Source organism: Protopterus annectens, chromosome 5.part0 (genome assembly GCF_019279795.1).
Source record: "Protopterus annectens isolate FY-2018-M chromosome 5.part0, PAN1.0, whole genome shotgun sequence".
Lineage (NCBI taxonomy): Eukaryota > Metazoa > Chordata > Ceratodontiformes > Protopteridae > Protopterus > Protopterus annectens.
This window is the reverse complement of record NC_056735.1, coordinates 1,749,505,998-1,749,532,012: the sequence shown is the minus strand read 5'-3', so window position 1 is coordinate 1,749,532,012 and position 26,015 is coordinate 1,749,505,998. Positions and strand designations below refer to the sequence as shown.

Sequence of the window (26,015 nt, the reverse complement as noted above, 5' to 3'; positions counted from 1 at the left end):
GTGAGAGGCACATCCCTCCAGATGATAGGTGCAAGGGATCCTGCTTCCTGTTAATGTACATCCATAATGTAAGTCTCTTAGCTGCTGTGCTCAGTTAAGACTGAATCCAGCATTCATCTATTTGTTATGTTTAGCAGAACTGTTGTGAATGTAGCCATCTTCAGTTTGTTAGCCCAGTAAAAGCTGTTAGTTGTAACATTTGGTAGCGGTTTCTAATCTGGAGCCCCTGGATGTCAGTGAAATGAGAAACAGATGCTATGAAAAACTACAGAATAACACAGCAGTTTACTGAATTTCAAGAAGTGTCTCATTGACATACGGAAATTAGTAATTGTACTTTTAAAATGTGTGTTTATTTTGTAAATATAAAATGATTAATTCTGCATGTGTACTTAGCTTTATTTAGACAACTTTAAGCTAACAGAAAGATGACACAGCTTTTGTGGAACTGTGTGTATAATGTAGAAAGGACAGGATCTCAGCACACAAAAACTAAATGAGCACCATCTGATGTAGATGGATTTACTCTTCCATTAAGTTTTAGTTGATGTTTTATGTTTTGGCATACAGTGAATTGAGAAGGTGTCACAACCGTGAGACTCACTGCATTTTCTACAGAGATGAGTATATTGCGTTGCTCCACTTTTAAAGGTGGAGGAATGTTGTAATTTGTAGCTAAGAAAGTATAATTCCCCTAAGTTAGCAGTATTTCTTTTTCCTTGTTTTTTTCTGTTTTAGGATATGTATTTGTTGATAAACAGGAGTAGTTGGTCAGAGATGGACCTTGGAAAAAAAAAAAGATTGAAACTGCCCTTTCTCTCACTGTATCTTTACAGATTAAGCTGAAACACACCTGCTGTTGGCCAGTCATAATTTTAGAATCACAATTTTAAAAGAATCATAACTTAATTCCAGTGTCTCAGACTTACAGTTCAGCACTCCTTCTCCTATTTAAGGAGCCAAATAGTTATCCTGTTGTCTCATCCGTTTTACTTTATAATTTAGTAAGAATCATTGATCTAAACATCTTTTATCAGTCACCTGCAGTAAAGTAAAATCACTTCTGTGTGTATATTTTAAAAAAGTATGTTCAGTGTTGTTTCACTTAATGACTCCATTTAAACTTTTTTATGAACTGAACTTCTTGTGTTTTTTTCAGCTAAGGTAAATGCATAAATAAATAAATACAATAAAAACAAATGCAATAAAAATTAAAAAAAAAAAAAAAGCATTTCACATGAATGTTGCTGTGTACTCTGGTAGTGTTGAACTGGCATTCCCACCCTTGGCTCACATTTTTTTTTATACAAGATGAGACAGAATTCTACAGATGCAAGTGTAGATGTTCTTCGTGTTTCACTGTTGCAGTCATTACATTTGGGTAATCCTGCTGGCAGGTTGCCCTCAGCTGGCCTGAATTCCAAAGTCTTGGGTCGTGCATCAGCTGCTGTCGCCCCTTCCCTGACGTCAGGTCGTCAAGGGTATAAAAGAAGCAGCCGACACCATTTTCTTCGGTCTTTCTTGCCGCGCGGTGCCCGAAGCAGAAGCAGTTTGCAAGTACCAGTCGGCCGGTTCCTGAGATTTTCGTGTTTGAGTTTCAGATCTGAAGTCTTCAATAAAGCTAAGTACCCCGTTGGGGAAACTTTTTTCTTGCTCCAGACCGATATCAGAAAAAGTTAATAATTGTATTTCTTGTGGAAAGCAAATACCTCATAAGGATTTTCATTCTTACTGTATTCCTTGCCTAGGCCCTGATCACAACGTTACTTGTTGTCGGTTTTGTGCTAGATTTAACCAATGCACTATTAAGCATCGGTATGATTTTGCTTTAAACTTTTTTTGACGCCGGTTTAATTATCCTGAAATGTTGTCGGATAGCCATCCGACTACCGGAGTTCACAAAAAATGCAAAGAAAAGGATAGAGATAAACAACCGAGGCCCAAAACCGACGACGAAGCTTCTCCTAAGCCAGTCGCCGGTTCTCAGTGAGGTGCTTTCACAGCCCCTAACACCCGCTACTTTAGAGTCGCAGGCCACTACTGACTCCCATGTGGAGTCAGCCATGCCGCTGGATACTCAAGGTATTGGAGCCTCATGCTTATCCCTCAGATGGGTCCGGAGCCGCTGTGCAGGTACCGGCTTCTGAGGGTGTATTCAGACTTAAACATCTTTACATTAAAACGACTTCAGCTTCAAAGGCAAAGACTAAAACACCTTCTAAAGCAAGGAAACAAACTCAAGAGCCATGTGGACAGGCCTCTATGCCCAAAAAACAGATGTTCAAAATGGCCGAAGACTTGATTACCTTGATGAGGGGTTCCCATCCCCCTCATGATAAGAGGCCTAGGCAAGACGCTGACTATGAATCTTCAGATCAGGCTTCTATTTCTTCTGATTCCTCTTCTGATCAGGAATATTATCTTCCCCCCATGAGGATTCTGATGCTGAAGAATCTATACCTTCAGCATCTCCTCCTGAGGACTCTTCCTTTGGGGAAACCTTGCATACCATGAGGGAGCATTTCCACTGGGAGAGCCAAGATTTTTCAGAATCTAAAAAGAGGCTTAGGGATTTCTGTTTACTACCTCAGCACAGGCCTCTAGCCATTCCACCTGTGCTAGACATTGTAGATGAAGTGTTTTCGGAGTCTAGTCTGACCCCTGACTCCTTAACCCCAGCTCCTGTTAAACCTGACTGATATTACAGGGTCCCTGACTCACACAAATTTATTTTTAAAAACTCTGCTGCTGACCCAGAAACTATTTCACAGGGTCCAAAGGGAGTTAAGGCTTCCACTGCAAAAAACCCAACCCCCTCTGACAGAGATTCAGGAGCACTGGATAGATGGGGAAACAAGGTTTACACATCTGCAACTTTGGCTATAAGGGCCTTAAACTGTCAATTTCATATGCTTAAATATCAGCAACATGTCATGGGATTGCTTGAACATTAAACGTTAAACTCTGAATGTGCAGAAAACAAGGAAATGCAGGATGTACTGTATGCAGATCATCAAGTTGGAAAACATACTTTGCAATGTGTTTTTGATTCTTTGGAGGCCTCCTGCAGAGCCGCAGTTACAGGTTCTGTAATTAGGAGGCATGCTTGGTTAAAGGAACAAAATCTGCCTGATCATGTTAAAGTTAAATTACTAGATGCACCTTTACAGCATGATACTTTGGTATTAAGGCAGAAGAGGTGTTAAAGAAAATGGAGGACAAAGCTAAATCTATGCTAACTGTTGAAGATTTTTTACAAGTACAGCCACCTAGGTTCAGTAGACACTGGCCTACAAAAAATTGGTCCTTTCCTGTGTCAGACAGACCTCAAAGGGGCAGATCCAGACACCCTAGGGGCAGATCCCAGCCGCAAGGTCCTTATAGGTCAAAGCAATGGGGTGCTTCTACTCCAAAGCTGGAGAAAATGGATCACAAACATACAGAAAACAGTCCCAATGACTTCCCCCTGCCTTCACCAAGCTTTTATCTTCTGGCAGCACTCTTAGGGGGAAAATTATCACTTTTTGCTCAAAATTGGCACTTCATAACCCAGGACAAGTGGGCTGTAAACATAGTGCCACAAGGCTACAAGTTCCATTTCCATACTCTGACAAAGGCAAATGCCTGGCCAGATCTGCCAAAAAATCAATGGGCAGAGGCAGAAAAACATGGACATGGGGGCCATTCAACAAGTACCAGAGCAAGAGCAGGGACAAGGATTTTACTCAAGACTGTTCTTGGTACCCAGAAAGGACAAGGCCTGGAGGCTGATACTGGACCTATCTATTCTGAACACATTCCTGGATATTCCAGAATTCAAAATGTTGACTTTGCAGCAGCTTCTGCCCATGCTGGGCAAGAATGCTTGGCTTGTGACTTTAGACCTAAAAGATGCATACCTGCATGTTCCAATCAGACAGTCATGCAGAGAAGATACCTAAGATTCAAGACTGGTTCAATGCATTACCAATTCTCTGCACTGCCCTTTGGCTTATCTACTGCGCCCAGGGTCTTTACAAAGTGCCTGGCACCAGTAATTGCATTCTACAGATAAAGTGGAATACAAATATATCCTTACTTGGACGACTTTCTCATTCAAGCAGAGAACAAGGACATTCTTCTTCAACATCTGGCATTTGTAAAAAGACTTCTAACATGCCTAGGGTACACATTCAACAAAAAAAAATCAAAACTATTACCCTCACAAGAGATAACATTCCTGGGTGCAAGCTTGAATACAGCTGCCCAGATGGCTTATCTCACGCCAGACAAACAAAGGCAACTGACTACCTATTTCAAAATGTTGGCAACAAAGGCCCAGTTATCTGCAAGAAAACTTCTGCAGGCTTTGGGCTTCATGGCATCCTGTATCCTACTAATTCCATATGCAAGACTGCATGTGAGGAAACTTCAATGGTACCTAAAAAGTGTTTGGACTCAACATTGCCACAGCCTGGAAACAATCATTCCTCTCATTCCCTGCCTGTAACAGGAGTTTCGATGGTGGGCAAAGGCTTGTCACCAGAACAAGGGTCAGCCATTCACATTACCCCCAGCCAGGCAGACAGTAACTACGGATGCATCAGACTATGCCTGGGGAGCCCACATGGCAGGATGATGCATTCAGGGCACATGGTCCTCAAACCAAATGCATCTACATATAAACCAAAAAGAGATGTTAGCTGTTCAAAATGCTCTGACAGCCTTCAAGGACCTACTTCATCCGGGACAACTACTGATAAAGACAGACAACACCACGGTCATGTGGTATATAAACAAGCAGGTGGGCACACATTCTTACCCCCTTTGCAGACTAGCCATGACCTTGTGGGACACAGCTTTGACTTACCAAGTACATGTGCAGGCACAATTCCTGCCAGGAAAGGAAAATACTCTGGCAGACGAACTAAGCAGAAACCTCATGGATCCCCACGAGTGGAAGCTGGATCCACAAGTCTTCAGCATGATAACAAGGAAATGGGGATGCCCGGACATAGATCTATTTGCCTCCCCTCTCAATTACCAACTAAAAAGATTATGCACAAGGACTTATCACAGACAAGCATGGAAAGTGGACGCCCTATCGTTCAGCTGGAAAAAACCTATCAGTATATGCCTTTCCTCCACTGCCTCTCCTTCCCAAGATGCTCCTAAAGGTCAGACAGGAGAAGCCAAAGATGATACTGATTGCCCCAGACTGGCCATGCCAGTGCTGGTATCCAATACTAAGGAACTTATCTCTCTACCCAGCTTGGACCTTACCTCAAATACCTCGACTACTCTCCCAGAAAAACAATCAGATCCTGCACAGCCAACTCAGGACATTAAACTTGGCAGCATGGTGGATAATGTAGTCATACAAAAAACACCTCTCAGTAAAGCTGTGATGGATGTCATTCTGGAAGCCAGAAGGCCTAGTACTAGAAAGTCTTATGCTGGAAAATGGAAGAGATTCTGTGCCTGGAACTGGGCACAAGGAACTGATACAGCGGTACCAAATATTCCTCAGATTTTGCATTACTTAACTGAGATGCTGGACAAAGGCCTGTCTTTTTCATCAATTAAAATTCATGCCTCTGCCATTTCGGCTCATTACAATACAGAGCCACCACTTTTTTCTCATCCTTTATTGAGGCAGTACCTCAGAGGAGTCAAAAATTTAAGGCCTCCAAGGAGACTACCAATACCTGCATGGGACCTCAACTATGTCTCGGAAAAGCTCACCCTGCCTCCTTTTGAGCCTGCTGCTACTGCTGATCTGAAGTTTTTGTCTTGGAAAACAGCTCTGCTCCTAGCAATTACTTCTGCAAGATGAGTTTCAGAGCTAAAGGCGCTTGTGGCTGTGGAACGTTTCATCATTTTTCATCCAGACAGGGTCTCCCGGAGGACAAACCCAACATTTATGCCTAAAGTAGTGTCCAGTGTGCCTCTTAACCAATCCAGCCATCTGCCAACCTTTTACCCAAATCCACAGAACAAGGGGGAGAGAATTCTGCATTCTTTGAACATACACAGCTTAGATTCCACTTGGACAGAACCAAAGCTTTCAGAAAGTCAGAGCAATTACTAGTGACATATGCTGCAGGATCACAAGGAAAGCCTATCTCCAAGTAGACTATTTCTAAGTGGTTAGGCCACTGCATTCATTTCTGCTATTTACACCATGGCAAGCCAGTGCCTAAAGGCATTAGGCCTCATTCCACCAGAGCTGCAGCCACCTCAGCAGCCTTTCTCAGGAGAGTACCAACCAGAGACATTTTAGAGGTGGCTACTTGGAGTTCATTGCACACCTTTACAAAGCATTAGAATCTGCCACTCTACTCTAAATCCAGGGCATGCTTTGCCACTGCAGTTCTGCAGGGCCTCATAGCCACTCCTACTGCTGTCTAGTTCCAGCCTCCTAACCATAGCTTTGGGACTCTACCCAAATGTAATGACTGCAACTGTGAAACACGAAGAACATAGTACAGTTGTGTACACTTACCATAAATGTAGATGTTCGAATGTATTCACTGTTGCAGTCCAGGTTACCCACCTGCCTTCCCCCTTTTTTCTTTTGGATCTTATCTTCTCTGATTTATACAACTTATGTGGTGTATTTGCTTTCAGATGAAGGTAAAATTTATATTGGTGTATTTCTGAATATATATATATATATATATATATATATATATTTAAAGTTTGGCTACCCTTTTTGGGGGCACCTGACATCTGGGACAAGAAAAACTGAAGAAAATGGCGTCGGCTGCTTCTTTTATACCCCTGACGACCTGATGTCAGGGAAAGGGCGACAGCAGCCGACGCAGGACCCAAGACTTTGGAATTCAGGCCGGCTGAGGGCAACCTGCCAGCAGGATTACCCAAATGTAATGACTGCAACAGTGAATACACTCAAACATCTATATTTATGGGAAGTTTACACAACTGTACATTTTAAAGACTTGCTTGTCCATGAAATCTCTATCATTTTATTTAATTAAAGTTTATATTTATTCATACATATTTTTGTTTTCTCAGCAAAATCAAAGAAAACAAGAATGCCTCTGAAATTATCAAAACTGCAAATGTGCTGATCAGTTCCTTAAGCACAGAATACCTGTGGGATTATATGACAAGATGTTTTGAAGATTGTCTTAGGTAAGTTATGTTCATTGACTGTGTCTTAGGTAAGTTATGTTCATGGACTGTGTCAGAATGATGTCTGTCCAAAGTGTTTTTTGTGTGTGTGTTTGTGTGTGTGTAATGTGCTTTCATTTATTGCCCTAACAACTAAGTACATTAAAAAGTGTTAATCTCTAGCTCTTATCTTTCCTGTCCTGGCACCAGATATTTCTCCAGCTAATCTTGTTTTGGGTTTCTGTTCTGCTTTAATGGAATCCTAAGTATTATCAGTAGATGCACTTTTGTTATTTGCAAGGTGCTTGCGTTGTAAGCCTTGGCTAAAAAGAGTTTGCTGTAGACCAGCCTCCTCACCTAGTAACACTCGTATAGATGGATTTGATACAGACATGATGCAGTCAGCCGTTAGGTGTTAACCTGCAGCTGACAGTATTACATATGAGCAATAAACAAAACAAATGGATATGTCCATAGGCAGCATCTACATGTCTAGCAAGATTAGGCCAGTCAGTGGCATGTTTATTATCAACAGCAAATACAATTTAATTGAAAAACATTGATTTTATAATGCATACTGAATTATCAATATTTGTATGCTGTTTGCCTGGCTGTTTGACAAAGTTACTAATAGATTCTTAACTTCAGATTAGTAATACAACTCAGATTAAATGTCGCAAACCAAGAGCAACGAGAGAACTTACTTAAGGTGTGTATCAGGTCAAATGATTAATAACAAGTTTAATGGAACTGTAGCTAAATGTACTATTTAATTTTGATGTATGATTGACTGCATACCTCTCCATGTCTTTGCTCCAGAATTCTGGACAAATCTAAAAATAATGGGGGGTACAAAGTCCACAAATCAGGGACATTGTCTCAGTATTATTATAATTCATTTAAAAAGTCAATTGAAAAACAAGCTTGCAGATATGCATTTCTTTCTGAAGTAAAATAAGTGTATAGCTCTCATTATTTACCAAGTAAAATACACAATCTTTTCTCCCAAAATTTCCCAAATTTTAAGATGGAATGTGTTGTACATAGCAAGATTTTGAGTGAAAATCAGGGATGTCCCTGAAAATTGGGGATATTTGACAGGATATTTGCAACATTTGCTAATAGCATGAAACTTAGCATTGATGTCCTTGGAAAGTCCTGTGACAATAAGACTATGTTGTAATTTGTTTTTGACAATCTGTGGTTGGCTATGCGGTTACATTTCTGTTACTGTTCTTCCACTTAAAATGATGCTGTAAAAGGTCATGTCTTAAGTGACAAATTAATTTGTAGCTGTTCACAGTGCATGGAATACAAGCTGTCATGCTATAGATTTGTGATTTTTGCAAAGGTTATCTATACCTGACACACAGGTATTCAGGAGACAGATGTGGAGCTGAAGGTTTACTGATGGAAATGTGGATACAAAAATGTTAGTTTTCTTGCCAAAGGCTGAGTGCCATTCTTCAGAAAGAAAGCTAGTTTTATAAGTGAGCATATTCTTTCTGGCTGTTAAAAGTGTTAGCTTAGCTCGTTTTGCAAAAGGAAATACAATTGGTCCTTTTACCCTATGGCCTTTAAAACAAGTACAGCTGTACTCATGAAGGCAGTGACTGTTGGAGATAATCTATTCTCTTCCATATTGTAGTATTCTGTTTAGCACATTGCTGGTATATCAGAAAAAAATATGTAACTGTTACATCTAATGTACTAAAAATCTTATTTTTCTTATAGCTGCTTGCTGATTTAGCCTTGCTTCACTGTTCAAGTATAAGTTAATCTTCTTATAGTCTGACTTTTCTCTTATGTCAAAAATAATACTTAGCTGATAGCAGTAGTATATAAAGCACAACAGTCACATTTCAGTTAAGAATTTCTTATAACCTAGAACAAATGCTAATCATCTTAAGCTGTGTAACTTTTCACCCCTAAAAAGCATAATATACATATCTTTTGCAGCCGTTCCTTAATGAAGCCTTATTTCTTAACTGAGCATGACTCCCATTAGCCATAGTTAGTGTTTTTTGAAAAAAAAAACTGAAGCACAGCAAGTGAAAATGTAAATGCAATATAACTGTCATTGCAGAGTATTTTCTTGTGAAAGTACTTGTTTGCAAAATCAGATAAAACGAATGTTTACTTAACCATTAATCAAACTGTTATTACTGGGTTAGAGGAAGTGATGATCTAACAGCAACTCCAAAATCGTATTCAGTAGAAATGTTACTCAAGGTCTAAGCATACATCTCATAAAGTACATCCATGGCTCAATATATTATTTGCTGAGAGAAACATTTTAACTAAAGCTAGCAATCCTCTTATTTATTTAGCTATTTTGTATTCATAGTATGTTGATTGCAAAAGTAAACATTTTGCACAAAGCAAAGGAACCTAAACTTGTATTTCAAAATGTGCTGTGTTGCAGCGGACACTTCACTCACTCTAATCCTAAGACTGTAAAGGTAAGGATAGTTTTAAAGATCAGTAAATTTTTTAACAATCTCATTGTGACACAGTATGGAAATGTACAGACAAGTGAATTTCTTTTACATAATTGTTGACTGGGTAAACCCACTGGACACAATTGGTCCTTTTCAGGTGACCCATGAGTACTGTCTTGTTAAGTGACCTGTTCAGAAGGAAGCAAACTGTGTATCCTGAACAAAGGAAAGTAGCATATCAAAATTCAGACAAGCAGTATCTAAAATATAAGAATCCATTTTTTATAAGTAGTATTGTCACGGCACAAAGGGAAACTAAGATATTTTTAAGCAATAATCCATGACTGTGTGAGAACACATCAGGATTTACACATGGTTAGTGTGGTATGATCAAGAGGGCAAAGCCAGAGTGAGTCAACAAAGCCAGCCCTGGGTAAATCCTGATATGCAGACAAACAAGAGTGGCTTATTGCCATTATACAAATACATTATTTGAGAAAGAAATTGCTTGTCTTTCTTAAATAATGTCTTTTTGTAATGGCGTAGTGTTCCTCTGCATTTGTCCTTATTTGCAGATGTACTACCCATGCATATGGGACTTGCATTCTCATGCTTACAGAGTATATCTGTGCAGGAGAAGTAATAGAGAATCTGATTTTTTTTTTTGACTGGTCTGGAAGAAATCTAGCCAAAGCCCAGTGTATGGAGGGCAAAAGTCCAGAAATAGCGACAGATTTTAAACATTGCTGTTATAAGTTTAGAAAGTTGATGGAATAAGAAGTTTTGTGTTAGTGGGCAGTTTCAGAAGGATATAAAACCTGCACCTGAAATGTCTGTCATTATTTAATAACTTCAATCCCCAGTGGCTTGCCAGAAAACTACAATTTTTATGAGGAGTAGACCAAAACTATAAGGTAAAATGGTCATTTGAGAGGTATGACTGCTGAGATTGTGTGGGGGACAGTACAGACATACAATGAAAATCAGGTACATTCCTTATTTTTAGTTTTGCTTAGTATACCTTTATTTTTCTCATATTTTGCTCTGTCCCTTAGCATGTACCAATAAAAAGGCTGGTCATTCAGTGGCACTTCATCAGCCAGACCATACCTCTCAGCTATACAGATTTTCACAGAATTTCTAGATTTTTGCCTCATATTTTTGGTGTTTTTCATAAAATTGTGATTTTCTGACAAATTACTGGTAAATTGTTAGACTGAGGTTAGAAAATAATGACAGACATTTGAGTTTCAGACTTCATACCCTTCAGAAAATACATGCTAATGCAAAACCTGTTATTCTATCAACTTTCTAACTTTGTAAGAGCAATATTTAAAAATTGTCACAATTCTCGAGCCTTTGTCCCACTTTTATTTATGGCTTTGTCCAGATTTCTTCCTCTAAGAGGTTGAGAGGTATGAGCCAGACTTTCTTCTATTAGTTTATGTTTGATTTACAATGGCACACTGGTTTGGCTGTCCAATCAGAGTGCTTCTTTTGAATAGTAATGAGCATTGTATAATGCTTATTATATTCTGTTTCTGTTGAAAGCCTATACTTGATTTGTCTCAATCAGTCCCCTTTCGAAGTATGAATACTGTAATAGAGGGCAACTTTGCTTATAGTACTAAAGCTGGACTGTGTTAAAGGTGTACAGCATAGATCATATTTACAAAAGACAAGTGTACATCCTTTCACATACATAAAGTCAAGTCAGATAGAGAACTTTGTGGAAAGCGACTGGTGAAGTGAATGCATTTGAGTAATTTTAAATGAAATTTGTCAACAAGGTTTGTTTGTCTGTAGAAGTTAATAGAACTAAGGTGTATTTTCAGGCCAAGAGCAGGATGGGCTAAACTGTAACAATTTTATAATACATATTGAGCACCTAAATCTGTTGTGAATAACACATTGCTTGTTTGTTTTCTTATTACATGTGTTACTAGCATGCATAAGGATGTACCATGTTACTCTGTAACTTGTGTATTCTTTTTGCAGTAAGTGAAATTAGGCTTATTGGTGGCAAACCAAGATTTAATTGCAAACAAAATAAACATTTAGAGTAAATCTTGTGCAATAAAAGTGAAGTTACTACTATTAGTAGCACTTTGGTGGTTAAATAAGTACATTTGTTTGCTACAGTTTGGCGGCCACGGTGGTGCAGCAGTTAGCATTGTCACCTCACAGCAAGAGGTCCTCCGGTTCAATCCTCGACTGGGGTGCCTTCTGTGCGGAGTGTGCATGTCCTCCCTGTGGTCGCGTGGGTTTCCTCCGGGTGCTCCGGTTTCCTCCCCCCATCCCAAAGACATGCTGTAGGTGGATTGGACACACTAAATTGGCCTTATGTGTGAGTGTGAGTGTGTGTGCCTTCCATGGAAGGTTGGGCACCGGGCTGACAACTCGACATTGGAAAAACTCTACTGCCAATCATGAGCGGACAGGTGATCCGCTGTGGCGACCCCTAACTGGGAAAAAGCCGAAAGAAGAAGAAGTTTGCTACAGTTGTGTAGCCTTTACGTATGTGAAATTGACTGATCCACTAACTAGATGCACGTGATGAAGGAAATGCAGAAGTTCAAGTTGGACTTATTGTCGTACTTTTCTAGTCATTTAGTTTGCCAGTTATATAGTATGCAGTACGGTTTAGGTAGGTAGGTTCACAAATTTAATAATAGAATTCTACTTCATAGTTCAGATATAAACACAGATTTTAGTACTAATGTTTGTATAACCGTTTTTGAATTTGGTAATATACTTTAAGTTTCATGCACTGGAAGTTGTGGATATTTGTGTAAGATAGGAGTGATATAAACAAGGTGGAGGGAAAGGAATTTAACTGGAGTGAGTGCCACCAAACATCTGGATTATTTTAAGGACGAGTTATTTAGCACATTAATAACTGTACTATAATTAACAAATTCAAGTGTGTCGTATATGTACACACTCACATGTCTACATCTGTAGCAATTGAAATGTGTAATTGTTTTTAACTAAATTAAGTACTTCTTTGTAGAGGCTAATGCTGCACTTGCTACATTGTTTTAGTAAAGCATTAAGTTTTCCTGCTCTAGATTTTTTTCTGAGAATCTGCTGTGATCACATCCTTAATGGACTTTCTCTGACTTGCTGTACCAGTGCTATTCATGCAGACTTGCCCATTTACACATGTTCTGTGCACCTCAGGCTGGCATGGTATTTGGTAACATATGCCATCTACAGCCCTGATATTCTGTTCTTATATTTTTTTCACTAAATTGCATTTAGTCATTTTTGTCTGCATTTACCTCTGTACTGCAGCTTAGCTTTGTATACTGTGTCTGTGAGTTCCACCCTACATCTTTGCCAAAAAAAGAAAAGAAAGGAAACATTTTTCCCTACCTGTTGACCAGCCCATGTCCTGTTTATACATCTTAATATCCTAGTTCTTTCCAGAGTTCCCATCTCCTTTATAATAAAGTTCCTGGATTATCTTTGGTCTCTTTTCAAGGTCAAATGTAATCCCTCCTCCTGTCATCAGTACTGGGCTATGAGCACTTCAGTATCGTTTGAATTCTCAAAAGTTAACAAGGTCAAGGCTGTCAGCATCGATCATTTCTGGCCTGATTCTTATTCTCATGGCTTTGGCACCATCTTTGGTTGTTATGTTTTTAACACTGATGTTAGAAACATTAATATCAGTGGCTGTGAATCTCACTGGAGAGGCTTTGGGTCTGACTCACGTGTTGGCACTGATCTCAATTCGAAGCAGCACTCATTCTTGTTGTGGATACTGTGCAGCCTTGACCTTGAGTCCGTGCCAGTGATATCTACTGGCCTTAGAATTTTTCTTGATGAGTCCCAGACTTTACAGATTATCATTCAATACAGATGGGTGAGAGCAGCAGAAACAGCTCCTTCAGGCCATTTTAGCTCCCAAAAGAAAGTTTTCTTCTCTTTAACAGGTGCATATGGAAGCTGTGCACAAGATGAAGTGCGTGGATTGAACTGCATATCTGATTTGAATGATTAGGACACTAATTCTCCTGTATCATCATGTAGTCTTCAACCAACACACTTAAGACTTCCAACAAAACTGTCTGTGAGAACCCAGATACTCTAGCTGAATTTCTTTAAAAGATAAACAACCAAAAAAAAGCAGACTATGGCCTAGGATATATTTTATGGCTAGAGACTACAGGAGCAGATGCTTTAGTATTAGCAGCTGCTGTAAAGGCGGCTTTTTCACCTCACAGCCCTGTGGTCCACAATGCAGATAGTGAGTCTTTGGCAATGGATCACTTAAGGAAATGTGTATATGCAATCTCATTTTCTTTAAGGATGCTCAGTTACCTGGACCATATAGTTGAACTCCAAAGGGGCATGTCTGATAGAGTGCACCAGACCATCAACCAGTTGTCTGGACCTGCTAAAGACAAGCTTGTTGCACAATCTGCAATGTTTTCCAGAGTGGCAAACCTCAGGATGCATGTAGGTTATCATGCTGCCAAAGGTTCCACCAGAGCCACTGGATCTGTCATATCTGTTTGCCTGTTTTGCTAATAATGCCAAAGCAAATTTGTGAATGCACCATTCCAGTGTTGTTAAAGCGAGAAGAAAAAGCACATTGTAAAAAGGAGAAAACCTTTTTCTTTGTCTACAGGGAGCTCCAGAGTTGATAATTTTCTGTTTGAACATGTCTGGCTTCTAGACCTTCAGAGATGCATGGAGGTCAAATCTTCTAAGAAATTTTAGATATAGTCAGGGTGCTATTATTATTTTTTTTTTTTTGGCAGAGATATTAGCTTTTGGTGGGGTTACTTAATTACATAAAACATGGCAGCACTGTTGTTTTTAAAGCTAGAATGAATAAAGTTCTAAAGGGAATGTATGGCATGGCAGGCTAATAAGGAAATGTTTTCCTTGCCCATATTGTGATGATGGTAACATTGATGAAGGAAAGGCTTGATGAGCACAGCGGAACCAGTCACCTGAACAAGAAAGGATGAATGTGTATGTATGTAATAATTTGGACTTTCTGAAATAAAAGTAATAAGAAATAAGTTGTCAGGTTGTCCATTTATTGTAAAAACATAACTTAAAAAAACTTAGCGCATATACCTAGAGACTTCATCAGAGTTAATTTTACAGTGTGACATAGCTTCCTTATATAGACTATAGAAATGCTATCATTTAATCCCGTCTTTGTGGTGGTATATTTGTAGGTATGTTCATAAATTTTCTCCTTTAATATTCTTGTGGTCTTGCCCACATAAAATGCCACAGAATGAAGTGCAGGTAGCCAGGTATATTACCCTGTTTGTATTACAGTTACACTTCCCTGAGCATTTTAAAACCCTTTCCCCTCATTAAACTATAACATAGGGGCCAGCATTTATGTATTTACAACACCCACACTTCATTATTTTAGAAACTGTTGAACATACATACAACATTAAAAAAGGCAAGATCCTATAAAAAATGTATCTTTTTTATTATTGATAGGATAAACATTAGTGAGTGGGTGGGGCAATGACTATGATAATTTGTTGGAAGTAAGAGCGTTAATGTTGCAACCAGCAAATATGTTTAAGTGCCACCACAAAGTCGGGAATAAATGATAGTATTTCTATTACAAGTATTCTTAAACTCAAAGCAAAAGAAATATGACATGAAATTGTGACTATGTATGGTATATTGTTTGTTTTGTTAAGATGTTTTTCAGCATATTTTTTAGTCTCCTTAACAGGTCATGGTTTATTGATTAATTGGATTAAGTCTATATATAAGGAAGTGATGTCACATTGTAACTTTAACTCTGATGAAGTACCTAAGTATATGCAAGACGAAAGCGCTAAATCTTTTAAGTTATTTAAGTTTTTATAGTAAACGGACAACCTGATAACTTAGTTGGCTTTTGTCATTTCATTACCTTTGTGAAGATGCTTTCTTTTCAAACTCTTCTCCCCTTCATCTTACCCACAGTTTCTTAGTATCCTTTGATCTGAAGGATGCCTAACTTCACACTCCCATTCACCCTTATTACAGGAGGTTCCTCTGGTTCTCAACATGTTCATCAGACTGTTGTTTTTTTGCTTTACTCTTTGGGTTGTCCACAGTTCCCAGGATTTTCACAAATTACCTAGCACCAGCTTGTCTTCTTTTACAGGATTCAGAGAATTCAAATATTCCCACAATGTGGCATTGTTTTCATAAGGCAACCATGCAGGAAAACTCGTTAAACACTTTCAACTTCACTATCTCCCTACTGCAGAGGCTGGGCTTAATGATCAGTCTAAAAAGTCTACCCTGACTCCTATACAGGATTTATTTTTTCTGGATTGCAAGCTGGACAGATGAAACTTGCAGACTCTCTCCATGTACTTTCACTCCCACTTTCCTGTTCAAAATTGTTTTGCAAAGGAAATTCTAAGGGCTGATCAGTTCATGGCAACTTCCATCCCCATGATTCCTTAAGTCAAACTTCACATGAGAAAGATCCAGTGTTACCCAAGTCTCTCTGGTCTCAGCATTGCCATCCATTGAACACTTGGATTCCACTTCTTTCTCTTCTGAAAACAAAGTTAAGTTGGTGGAGCTCTCAGGTGCAGTTGAATACAGGACTTCCATTCAGGCCAGCTGTTCCCACTTAGGAAATTAACACAGATGCATCATATTTAGCTTAGGTGGCATGGACAGGCCCCCTTAACAGTTCAGGGTCAGTAGACACCTAAGCAAAGGAAGGAAGACATCAGTGTGAAAGAAATAAGGGCACTCTTTCAGGTTCTACAGTTTTTTTTACACTTGTGGAAGCCAGATTCCCTCAGAATTTTCGCAGACAACACAATAGTCATGTGGTATATAAACAAACGGGGGGGGGGGGCAAAGTCTTACCAACTATACAGACTGGCCCTTCTGGATTGGGACCAAGCTGTAAAAGCAAATTTGCTATATAAGCAGTTTACATTCTGTCCCAGGACAATATGCTGGCAAATTCATTAAATTCATTAAGCAGGCCACTGGAAAACCCTCACCAGTGGATATTGAACAGAGAAGTCTTACTGGATGTAGTCCACAAATGGGATTTCCCCAGACAGATCTGTTGGCCTGCACTCACAACAAACAGCTCAGTCTTACCCCCAAGCCTGGAGGATGGACACCATCTCTTTCTCATGAGCAAGGAAGTTTGCTAATTTTTACTTTAAATCCAAAGAGTAAGGTTCCATTGACTGGAACAGTCATAAAATCAGCCTTAGTATTTTCAGGAAAGTCAGTCAGACAAAGCCAGTGATGTTTGTGAACCATGAGTTCTCTATCTCTCATGACCACCAAACCATCCACAGTGCTGTGAGGAAGGTGCATGGTCTCATAGTGTTGCTAGCAGGAGGCAGTAGTCTCGTTTTTCAAGTCAGAGTTAATCAACCTTTCAAGAGCCTGAGCAATGTTGTTTTTTGACACTTCTACAACCTCAGCATATGTACCATGTAGTTTAATGTCCTCCAGGACAAGGTGGAGGATGAAAACACACAAACTTCTCAAGTCTGTCCAATGCACATCATTCTTTATTAGAAAGATGGACTGGTTTGACATTTGGTTTATGGGCATTTTGAAGTGTAGCACAAGCAATAGTTGAGTCCAGTAGTGTTTTTTTTTTTTTTTTACATGATGGGTCAGTCCTTGGATGGACAGAGAATTTTAAATGGAATCTTCGAAACACAATCCACCACATTTGGATTATTCCAAGCATTGTCTGTGACCAGCTGCATCATGTCATCTTCGGGTGATGAAGATCACCTGGGGAATCAGAAGACCTCTGTAAGGATACACATACCCAAAAGGGATGTCCTGGGGCCATCTGGCCTTTGCCTGGTTAAGCTCCAAAATTTCCCTGATTTTGGTGACTTGGATTGGAGGACGGGAGGAATAAGCCTCCTGGTCTTTATGTAATTTTAAAGTGTGGCACTCCTGTAGTGAATCCAAGTGCTTCCTCTTGAAGTTGATATTGCCCCTGGGTCTTAGAGAGGAGTATCTGAGTACGGCAAAGAACAAGACCTTGGCGCTATGAGAACATCCTGTAAAAACCCCTGGTAACTCTGTCCTGGCCAGTTTGTTTATAGCAGGAGCAGCAGAAATAAAAGGTTCCTGGGGCAACTCATAAATTATCATGCAAGGAGGCTCATGTAGAAAAGTCTATGTCATGGCGAGTGGTACTGGTAAATGCCCCATGACCAACGTCAAAGCCACTTACTCCAAGGGACCAATGCCAAGCATGGCTAAAGTAGAAATGTTGGCCCATCCTTGGGGCTGACACATTGAACCTGATTCTCAAGGTTGAGGCAACCATTAATACCCAGGTCAAGGTCAGTGGCCTCAAAGATGAATGCTGAAATACTTACGCCGGGTGACAGTATACTAGACTCTGATATTAACAGGGTGAGGATGGCCTCAGCAAATCTAGCCTAGAGATCAACAGGAGCACCAGCCCTGAGGGCAGAAGCAAGAACACCAGTGACATGAGGCCAAGAGTATTGACCCAAACTGAAATGTCAGTATAAGTCATTGACTTCAATAGTACTGAGACGTGTAAGGTCCCCAATGTGAAGAATCAGGACTGTGATCTGAAAAGGTAGGAAGAGAAGGTGCTCCTGAAACCCCCAGTGTTAGTTGGAGATGACATTGGGGAGCACATCTGCTGAACACTGAAAAAGGCCATTGTCTTATAGTCTGCCTAAACTGCTGCTGACCTGAGGGACCTGAAAGATGCTGGTGATGTTGGGCAGATTGTTATGGATCTCAGGCTTAGGGAGTTCAGAGGACTGACTTTCAGTTTAGGGAGGTGCTGCTATCCCTTTGATTTATTCTGCTTTGTTAAGTGCATACTCATTAGGCAGCATGTCCAGAGCCGATAGTGGTTCAGGTGCATCAACAGATCTTTTTTGTGTTTTACCACTGGGCAGAGAATCCATATCAGCATTAGACTTCCTGTTACCTGAATCTTGGAAATTTCAGGGAGAAGCCCAAGAAGAGAACTAGGTATCCTGGGTAGTGTCTCTTGACTCCAATTGGTTCTTCAAACCTTAAAGAGTGGAAGGTTTAAAGTTAGCAAAATTAGCACACTTCTCTGAGAAATACTCTTCCCGTAAACACTTCATGCATTTAGCATCTTTATGCCAAAGTGCAGTCTTTGCTTTATATTTAAATTTTGAGCATCTGTGAGTTACTGCTAGCTATAACTATAGTAGCAAAATGACAGTAAACTAAGAGGGACTAGGGATCCTAACTTCAACTACCACTGCCACGGAGTAAAAAAATAAATAAAATAAAATAAAAATGAACAGACTAACCTGGATGTATTCAAGAACTGAACAACTTGCAAAATGAACTAGGAAATGGACTTCTAAATAGAAACACTAGATAACCTGGGACTCTTGACTGGTGCAGCCTGACTTTAATGAGTGGCTAATGATATCTGGGCTGAGGCCCATGGGATCATGGGTAAAGGGGAAAGGATAACACAATTTTGAAAATTTTTAATATTAGACTGAGTCCTGCCACTCGTATGCCACCAGAGATGAAACTCCCAATGTCAGATCAATCCCATCAGACCTGTGGAGACAAGTGTGTCTTAGAAGAGGCAAGTTGCATACAGTGTTAAAAACAAACGCTGAAAGTTTATAACACACCTAATCTTGCTAACCTCATTTTGAACTTGTAGGGCACTTAGAATATGGCATGAAGTTAATGTTCTGACTGTATAAAAAGGCTGATTGTGATAGACATTAAACAAAATGCTAAGGATTCATTCTTGTTGCCTTTTATCATTATTTTATTTTTTATGAAGTGTTGTTACCTATTTCAAAAATACTTTACATCACACATGAGCAGGGCAACTTTTTGCACTCTTGTCACATACTATTTGCAGCTAAAATGTTACACCTCTTGCATCAGCAAGGCAAGCCTCTTCACTCTAGTAGCCTGCCTTGTAGGCTGTGTCCAGTTTACTAATGTCATGCCTGTGCCTTTATTTTTTTTTAACTTTGTGAATTGATTGTATTAGTAAAATTGTCAAAGAACATAACACAATATTTCTTTTACATGTTAATCAATTAATAATATATATCAAAAAGAAACGCTCATTTGTAACACATACTTTCTTATAGTTATACTGGTTTGCTGGACAGGTTTTACACTATATTAAAACTTTAAAAATAAGTGAATACAAAAAGAAGTATTCTCAGTGTAGTGTATAATAGCCTTAAAACTATTATTCATGACTCGGACGTCCATTCCAGTTGTTGTATCCAAGGCATCTATTTCAACGTTTTTTGTAGTATCTTGACATTTGATGATAAAAGTTCAATATCTTTTATCTCCTTCCTAATTTTCTTGACATCATATTACGTCACTGGTGCCCTTTTCGTTTATTTATTTTTTCTTTCTTTACAGTTAGATATAACAAAACAACAAAACTCATGCTCCTTTCACTGTTGTATTTCATCTAAAGTAACTATCCACAGTGATGCTGTGTTTGCCTATTTTCCAGGCCAGATAATGTTATACAAGTTCAGTATTCCCCCCCCTTAACTGTTCTGATTTAGGACATTGCCAAAAAATATGCATGCAATCAGCTAAATGTATTTTTATAATGTTTGTGTATATTTTCCTTCAAAATGTAGTGGTAGTAACTTATTTTGAAAGCACTTTGTGTTACTAGTTTGGTAAACAGTTTTTTAAACATAAAACATCTTTATTTAGTTATCACTTTTGACATAGACCTATGGTAAGGACAATTAAGGAAGACTATGCCTTGTGTGTTAAGCATCTTCAGTGTAACTGCATTCTTTTTTTACATTCTAAAAACAGCAACCAAATGAGAGCAGCATGGTTGGAAAAAGTACAGCATTAAAATGGGTTGAGAATGCATGTAGCATATTGTGATGTCACTTTATTTTTTTACCCAGTATAAGTGCTTTATTAATTACTTGATTTTTAATTTGTATATACTGTGCAGCCCACTTTCTGGTGCACTTATTTCAGTACTGATTGCTGATACAACCATTGTATAGTTGTATGCTTATACAATGTTAATAAACTAGCCACATGTCATGTCAGACAATTTTTACATTAGCTTTCACTAGCTTACCTTCGTTAAACTTGCAAATACAAAAATCATAGTCAACTATTGTATCTAATCTTAATCTCAAGTTTGAGTTTGCTCCGTAACAACTTTTAAATACACTGATTAATTGTTTACAACATAATTTGAGATCAGGAATCAACCTGTGACCATATTATTTTAATTTCACCATATTAAAGATCTTTGCAACTAGACTGGTGACTTTTCATCTTGTACTTACCGCGATGATACAGCTGTAGCATTGTTACCTCACAGCAAGAGGTTTTCCCGTTCAATTCACGGCGTGGCTTGGGAGTGCCTTCTGTGTGGAGTCTGCATGTCCTTCCTGTGGTTGGGTAGCTTTCGAAAGACATGCGTGCGTAACTGGGCGTGCCTTCGTTGAAGGTTAGGCGTCGAACTGGCAACTCGGCGTTTTGTAAAAATCTACTGCTAATCATTAGCAGACTGGAGTTCTGCTGTGGCAACCCCTTACCGTGAAAAAGCCGAAAGACAAACAAACTGTAGTGTATCTTATTAAATAGGAAAACATCTTAGGCAGTTTGTTCCATGTCATTGTCCTAGTTAAGATCAATTTCCATTATAGATTCCCAATGCGGCCCCTTTTTTTATTATGGAGTTGTTTCTAATCTCTAATAGTTTTCATTTTTATATAAATAATCTCTGTAATCATCTTTTTTTGCTTTTCTTATTGATGGTTTGTCTTTAATTTTACATTTTCCAGTTATAGCTTTCTTTGCCAGTATGATCACTAAAGAAAGTACTGCTTTCATCTCTTTTAGTATATGGTAGTAGAAGTTATTTTATGCCAGCTCAACAAAAACATGGCTGTACTGAGGTTAAAATAATATAAAATTATTTTCCAAAATGTAATACTTAGCATATTATTCATTTTTGTACTGAAGCAACTATGTATCTTCCAAAAATATATGCCCCCAAGAACCTGTTTCTGAACCATCAGTCTCCAACATATGCCTCTTGTCTGCAAGAATATTTTTCAAGTCACAAGAAATATAGAAGTACTGACATTTCCATGCAAACATTTTTTTAATTTTCTTGATTTATTTACATATCTGTAATTAAGATTTTTTTCCTACTACTGATCATCTTTTATATATTTAGTTGTTCACTCCATCCTCTTTTTGCCTTAAATTGTATTTTATTCTCAAATCTAATATTGCCTTGTGCGCTGTATTTATTGCTCTTTTGTGGTCTGAAATTTCTGTTCTGGACTCATTTATAAAAGGTACTATACATGATCCAACAAAATTGCTATCTAACCTGTGCATATCTTTTTTGAGCTCTCATATTAGACCTACATAGCAAGTTGATCTGAGCTCAATACCTTCTTTTATAATCTGCACCCCAAATCTTGGTTTTTAGTTCTTTCTTATGGAAATGCTCATTACATTTTCTTCTCTGTCTTTATTACTATATCTATTGTAATGTATATATTATTCTATGTTTCCAATGCCTAATTTACTTTTACATCATTTTTTTCCTTACCACTTTTATGTATATAATGTTGTACATAATACTCTTTGTATTCCTTTTCTGGATCTTCCAAAATGCTCATGTATGATCCTGTCATCATTTCATCTGATACTCTGTCATACACTTCCATTTGGACACACATTCTGTGCACTGAATCAAGAATGTTAGTCTAAGTTGCATGGTCTTACAGTTTGTCTCGAAATCTGGAAAGTCCTAAACCTCCTTGTCCCTTTGTCAGTATTAGTTTTTCAATTGCATTCTTTCTGTTTTGTATCCCAAAGAAACTACTTTGTTTTCCTTTTCATACTTCTCCACATCTGATCTCTTGGTTGACACATATAAGCCTGACCAAAATAAAGAAACATTGGAACCAAAAACATCTTCATCATACGTGTCTTATTGCATTGTTCACAAATCACACCTTCCATAGTCTTCTCTTATGATATTTTGAGTAATTTCTCCCCATGTCTTTAGCTGCTTGCTCAACGTCCTGTTTCAATCAAATTGCCTAGTATCCCACCTTAACATAACCAAAGGGTAAGCTGTGTGTCAAGTCATGTACTGGGGCATAAGTCATTACTATAGCTTTTGTTTCTACTTTATTTACTTTATATCCTGTTATAGTTTTAAAATATTTAAGTTTATCAAATATAAGTTTTATATTGTGTTCCAGATTAATATGTAATATGTAATATTATGCGGTCTGTAGAAAGGGCTATTTTCTCATTAGTATTTCTCCATTCATAACTAATTATCTTTAATTGTCTTGTGCTCCTGTCTAGTAGCTCTCTACATATAAAGCAAAGAGTGATGGTAAAAGTGGACACCTTGGCCTAGTTCCTGTTATAAGGCTAAACGTTTAGACAGCTCACCACCACATTTCACCCAGGCTTGAGCTCCTCTGTAGATATTAAATATTAACGTTATTCATTTTTTTTAGAAAACCAAATACCTCAAAAGATTTCTTCATAAATTCACACTTCACACTGTCAAATGCTTTTCAGCACCCAAACCTATTAACATTAATATATTACTATTATTATTGTCAAATGCATTCTTCTGAATCGTAAGGGTTTTGTTAATATTATCAGACAGTTACCTTCCTCCTGTAAAGCTACACTGATTGAGGTTTATTATTCTTGATAGCATCTTTCCAGTTCTTTTTGCCACAAATCATCATAAAGACTTTGTAGTCATGATGCAACATAAAAGTGTGTCTTTATGACCATGGATCAAGAGGATCTTATCCTGTCTTTGGTATATTATCACTACCACTTCTTTCCAAGCCAGGGGCACATCCCCACCGTGCAAAAGTTGGTTACAAGTACTAGTCAGACTTTTATTATTTCTTGCTCCTTATTTTTCTAAACTTCTGCTGAAATTCCATCATTACTGGGGAGTTTTCCTTGATTTTTTCATTGTTTTTTTTTCAGTTAATTCTCCTCGTTTCATTTTCTCTTAATTGAGTAAGTTGTAATTGTCTCATGTATGTTAGTATTCCCCTGTATGTTGCTGTCAACTGCTCTTCCTATTATAGCATAATGTAATAATGCACTATTGTTAATTTTTACTGAGTCCACATTCTCATAATTCCCAATTTTAGTTAAATGCTGAGCCAACAATTTGGTTGCCCAAGGGTTATTCTTAAAAACAGTTGTTTAAAAACTATTGCTCTGTTTTTTTCTTATTTTCTAAGTACTCTTTGCACAAATATTTTAGATTTTTTTCAATTGCTTTTCAATACTTGTTGTGTGACAGTTGTTCTTTTTTTTCTTCTGTAAAATTCTGACTTTTTATGCCCCTAGATACTTGGCTTTGAGTATTATTCCTTGTTCCATTTGCTTTCATTGTGACCAGATTTCTAATATTCAGTTTAAATTATCCCATTTCTTTGCAAAAACATTACTGCTTAGGGCCAAATATAGCAATGTTTCAGATAAGGCTTGATTTACCTAGTCATTAAATGGCTTCCATTTCAGAAGAAATATTGGAAAATGCCAGTGTTTTTTTACAACAGACTTGTGCTTGCTTACAATTTTGAATTTGCATAGATGCATGATCTGACACTATGGCTGGATGTGTTTTCATAGTTTGAACCATGTTATGGTAGTCTTTGAAAATGTTAACATTTATCTTCTCTTACCCAAGCCCCATATTTTGCTGAAAATGTGTATATTCTACTTCTTCAGTAAGTCTTAATACATGCATATACCTGCCTTTCTTCAGTATTCTATGATGTCTTAGCCCTTCAGAGAATTCTTCCTTATTTCCTGTAGTATGCCAGTCTCTTGCTACTACCTTACATCCCCAATGAATGGCTATAATTTATCTGCAATATTTTTTATATCTTGTCTCACTCCTTTTAGTGGAATATATAGTGCAGCCGATGTAATTCTTAAACCACACCAATGACCTCTCGCTGTTCTAAATCTTCCTTGCCTGTCCTTCATTTGTTCTCAGTCGCCTAATACTCATTTTAATTTATTTTAAATCCCCATTTCTTTCACTCTCCTCCTTTTTTGGCAAATAAACCCTCTTTCCAACTTTTCTTCACAAAACTTTCATGTTCTTTATGACTCAGGTGTTTCCTCTAACATTATTATTTGTGCATTAACTGTTGTAAAGATAAGTCAGTATATTTTCTTTTTTTTTATTTCTGTCAACTAGAACATAAACATTCCAGACCAATAAGTTAACTTATGCCATATTAAAGCATATATTTTATTCTTATATGCTTATATTTATTGGAATGAGTATATTAAAAGCATCTGTGTTTTTAATAGGTACTTTTCTAACTGCAATTACAAGTCATATTGGCACACATTATAACTATGCAATGCCAGTTATTCTTCAGTTTGCACAATACAAGTGCTGATACATCAACAAATGTCTTCATGCTAAGGTTGACCAAAGACTGTTTCCTTAACTGAATACATATGATCATTATGGAAGGTACTGGAAAATTCTGGTAAGCTAATGCAATATGATTGCATGTGTCTGGATGTTCTTCATTCCACATTGCTGCAGTCCTAACTATTGGGTAGTCCGCTGTCCAGTCGGCCCGAATACCAAAGTATATGGCTGACGTCGGTCAGGGCGCATTAGACTGACGTCAGTACGTCAGGGTACTAATGCGCATGACCGATGTCATATCCTCAGTCTTTTTTGCCGCATGGTCCGATGCAGAAGCAATTTTGCGAGTGCAGGTTGGCGTTCTGAAAGTTTCTGAAGCCAGAGTTTCAGACCGAATCAAAGTTGGCTAAGTACCCCGTTGGGGAATATTTCGGTTTTTTCTTGCCTCAGTATTTAACCGGATGTCAGAAAAAGTGAATAACTGTATTTCTTGTGGGAAACAGATACCTCATAGGGATTACCATACTTTGTGTATACCTTGTTTAGGGCCTGAGCACGACGTTGTTAGATGCCGCTCTTGTGCTAGATTTAACAAACGCACTATTAAGAGAAGGTTAGACTGTGCCAGGTTAGTGTTTGGGAAGCGTTGTAATTATAAAATGCCGTCGGATGCTCTGACGCCGGCTTCGGCTAAAAAACGCAAGGACAAAACAGCAAAGCCTAGAGTGGAAGAACCGACAGTCCCAGACGTCGGTTCTTTGGAGGGCTCAGTGGAGCCGGAGGTTTTGCCAGGTGTTTCTTTGGAGTCTCAGGGAGAGACTTTACTGTTACAGGATGTCTCCTCTCAGGAAGTAGGCCAGGCTGAGGGGGCTTCTCAGGTGGCTGTTCTTCCCTCTCTTCCTAAGGTGGTCAGAGCCTCCCCTTCTGTTTCCAAGGCTGCTTTGAGGGGCAGGCTGAGTTTTGCTTCAGTGGGGGTTTCTCCTAGTGCTTCAGGGTCTTTG

At 38.4% G+C, this 26,015-nt stretch overlaps 1 protein-coding gene across 1 annotated transcript in view; it reads left to right on the top strand.

The window, feature by feature from the left end:
* The window catches only part of DOP1B (DOP1 leucine zipper like protein B), a 2,336,114-nt gene that overhangs the window by 865,805 nt on the left and 1,444,294 nt on the right, over positions 1-26,015 (top strand). Inside the window, exon 11 of the mRNA XM_044071549.1 lies at positions 7,018-7,137. Coding sequence (XP_043927484.1) covers positions 7,018-7,137 — 120 coding nt within the window. The remainder of the gene's footprint in view (positions 1-7,017; positions 7,138-26,015) is intronic.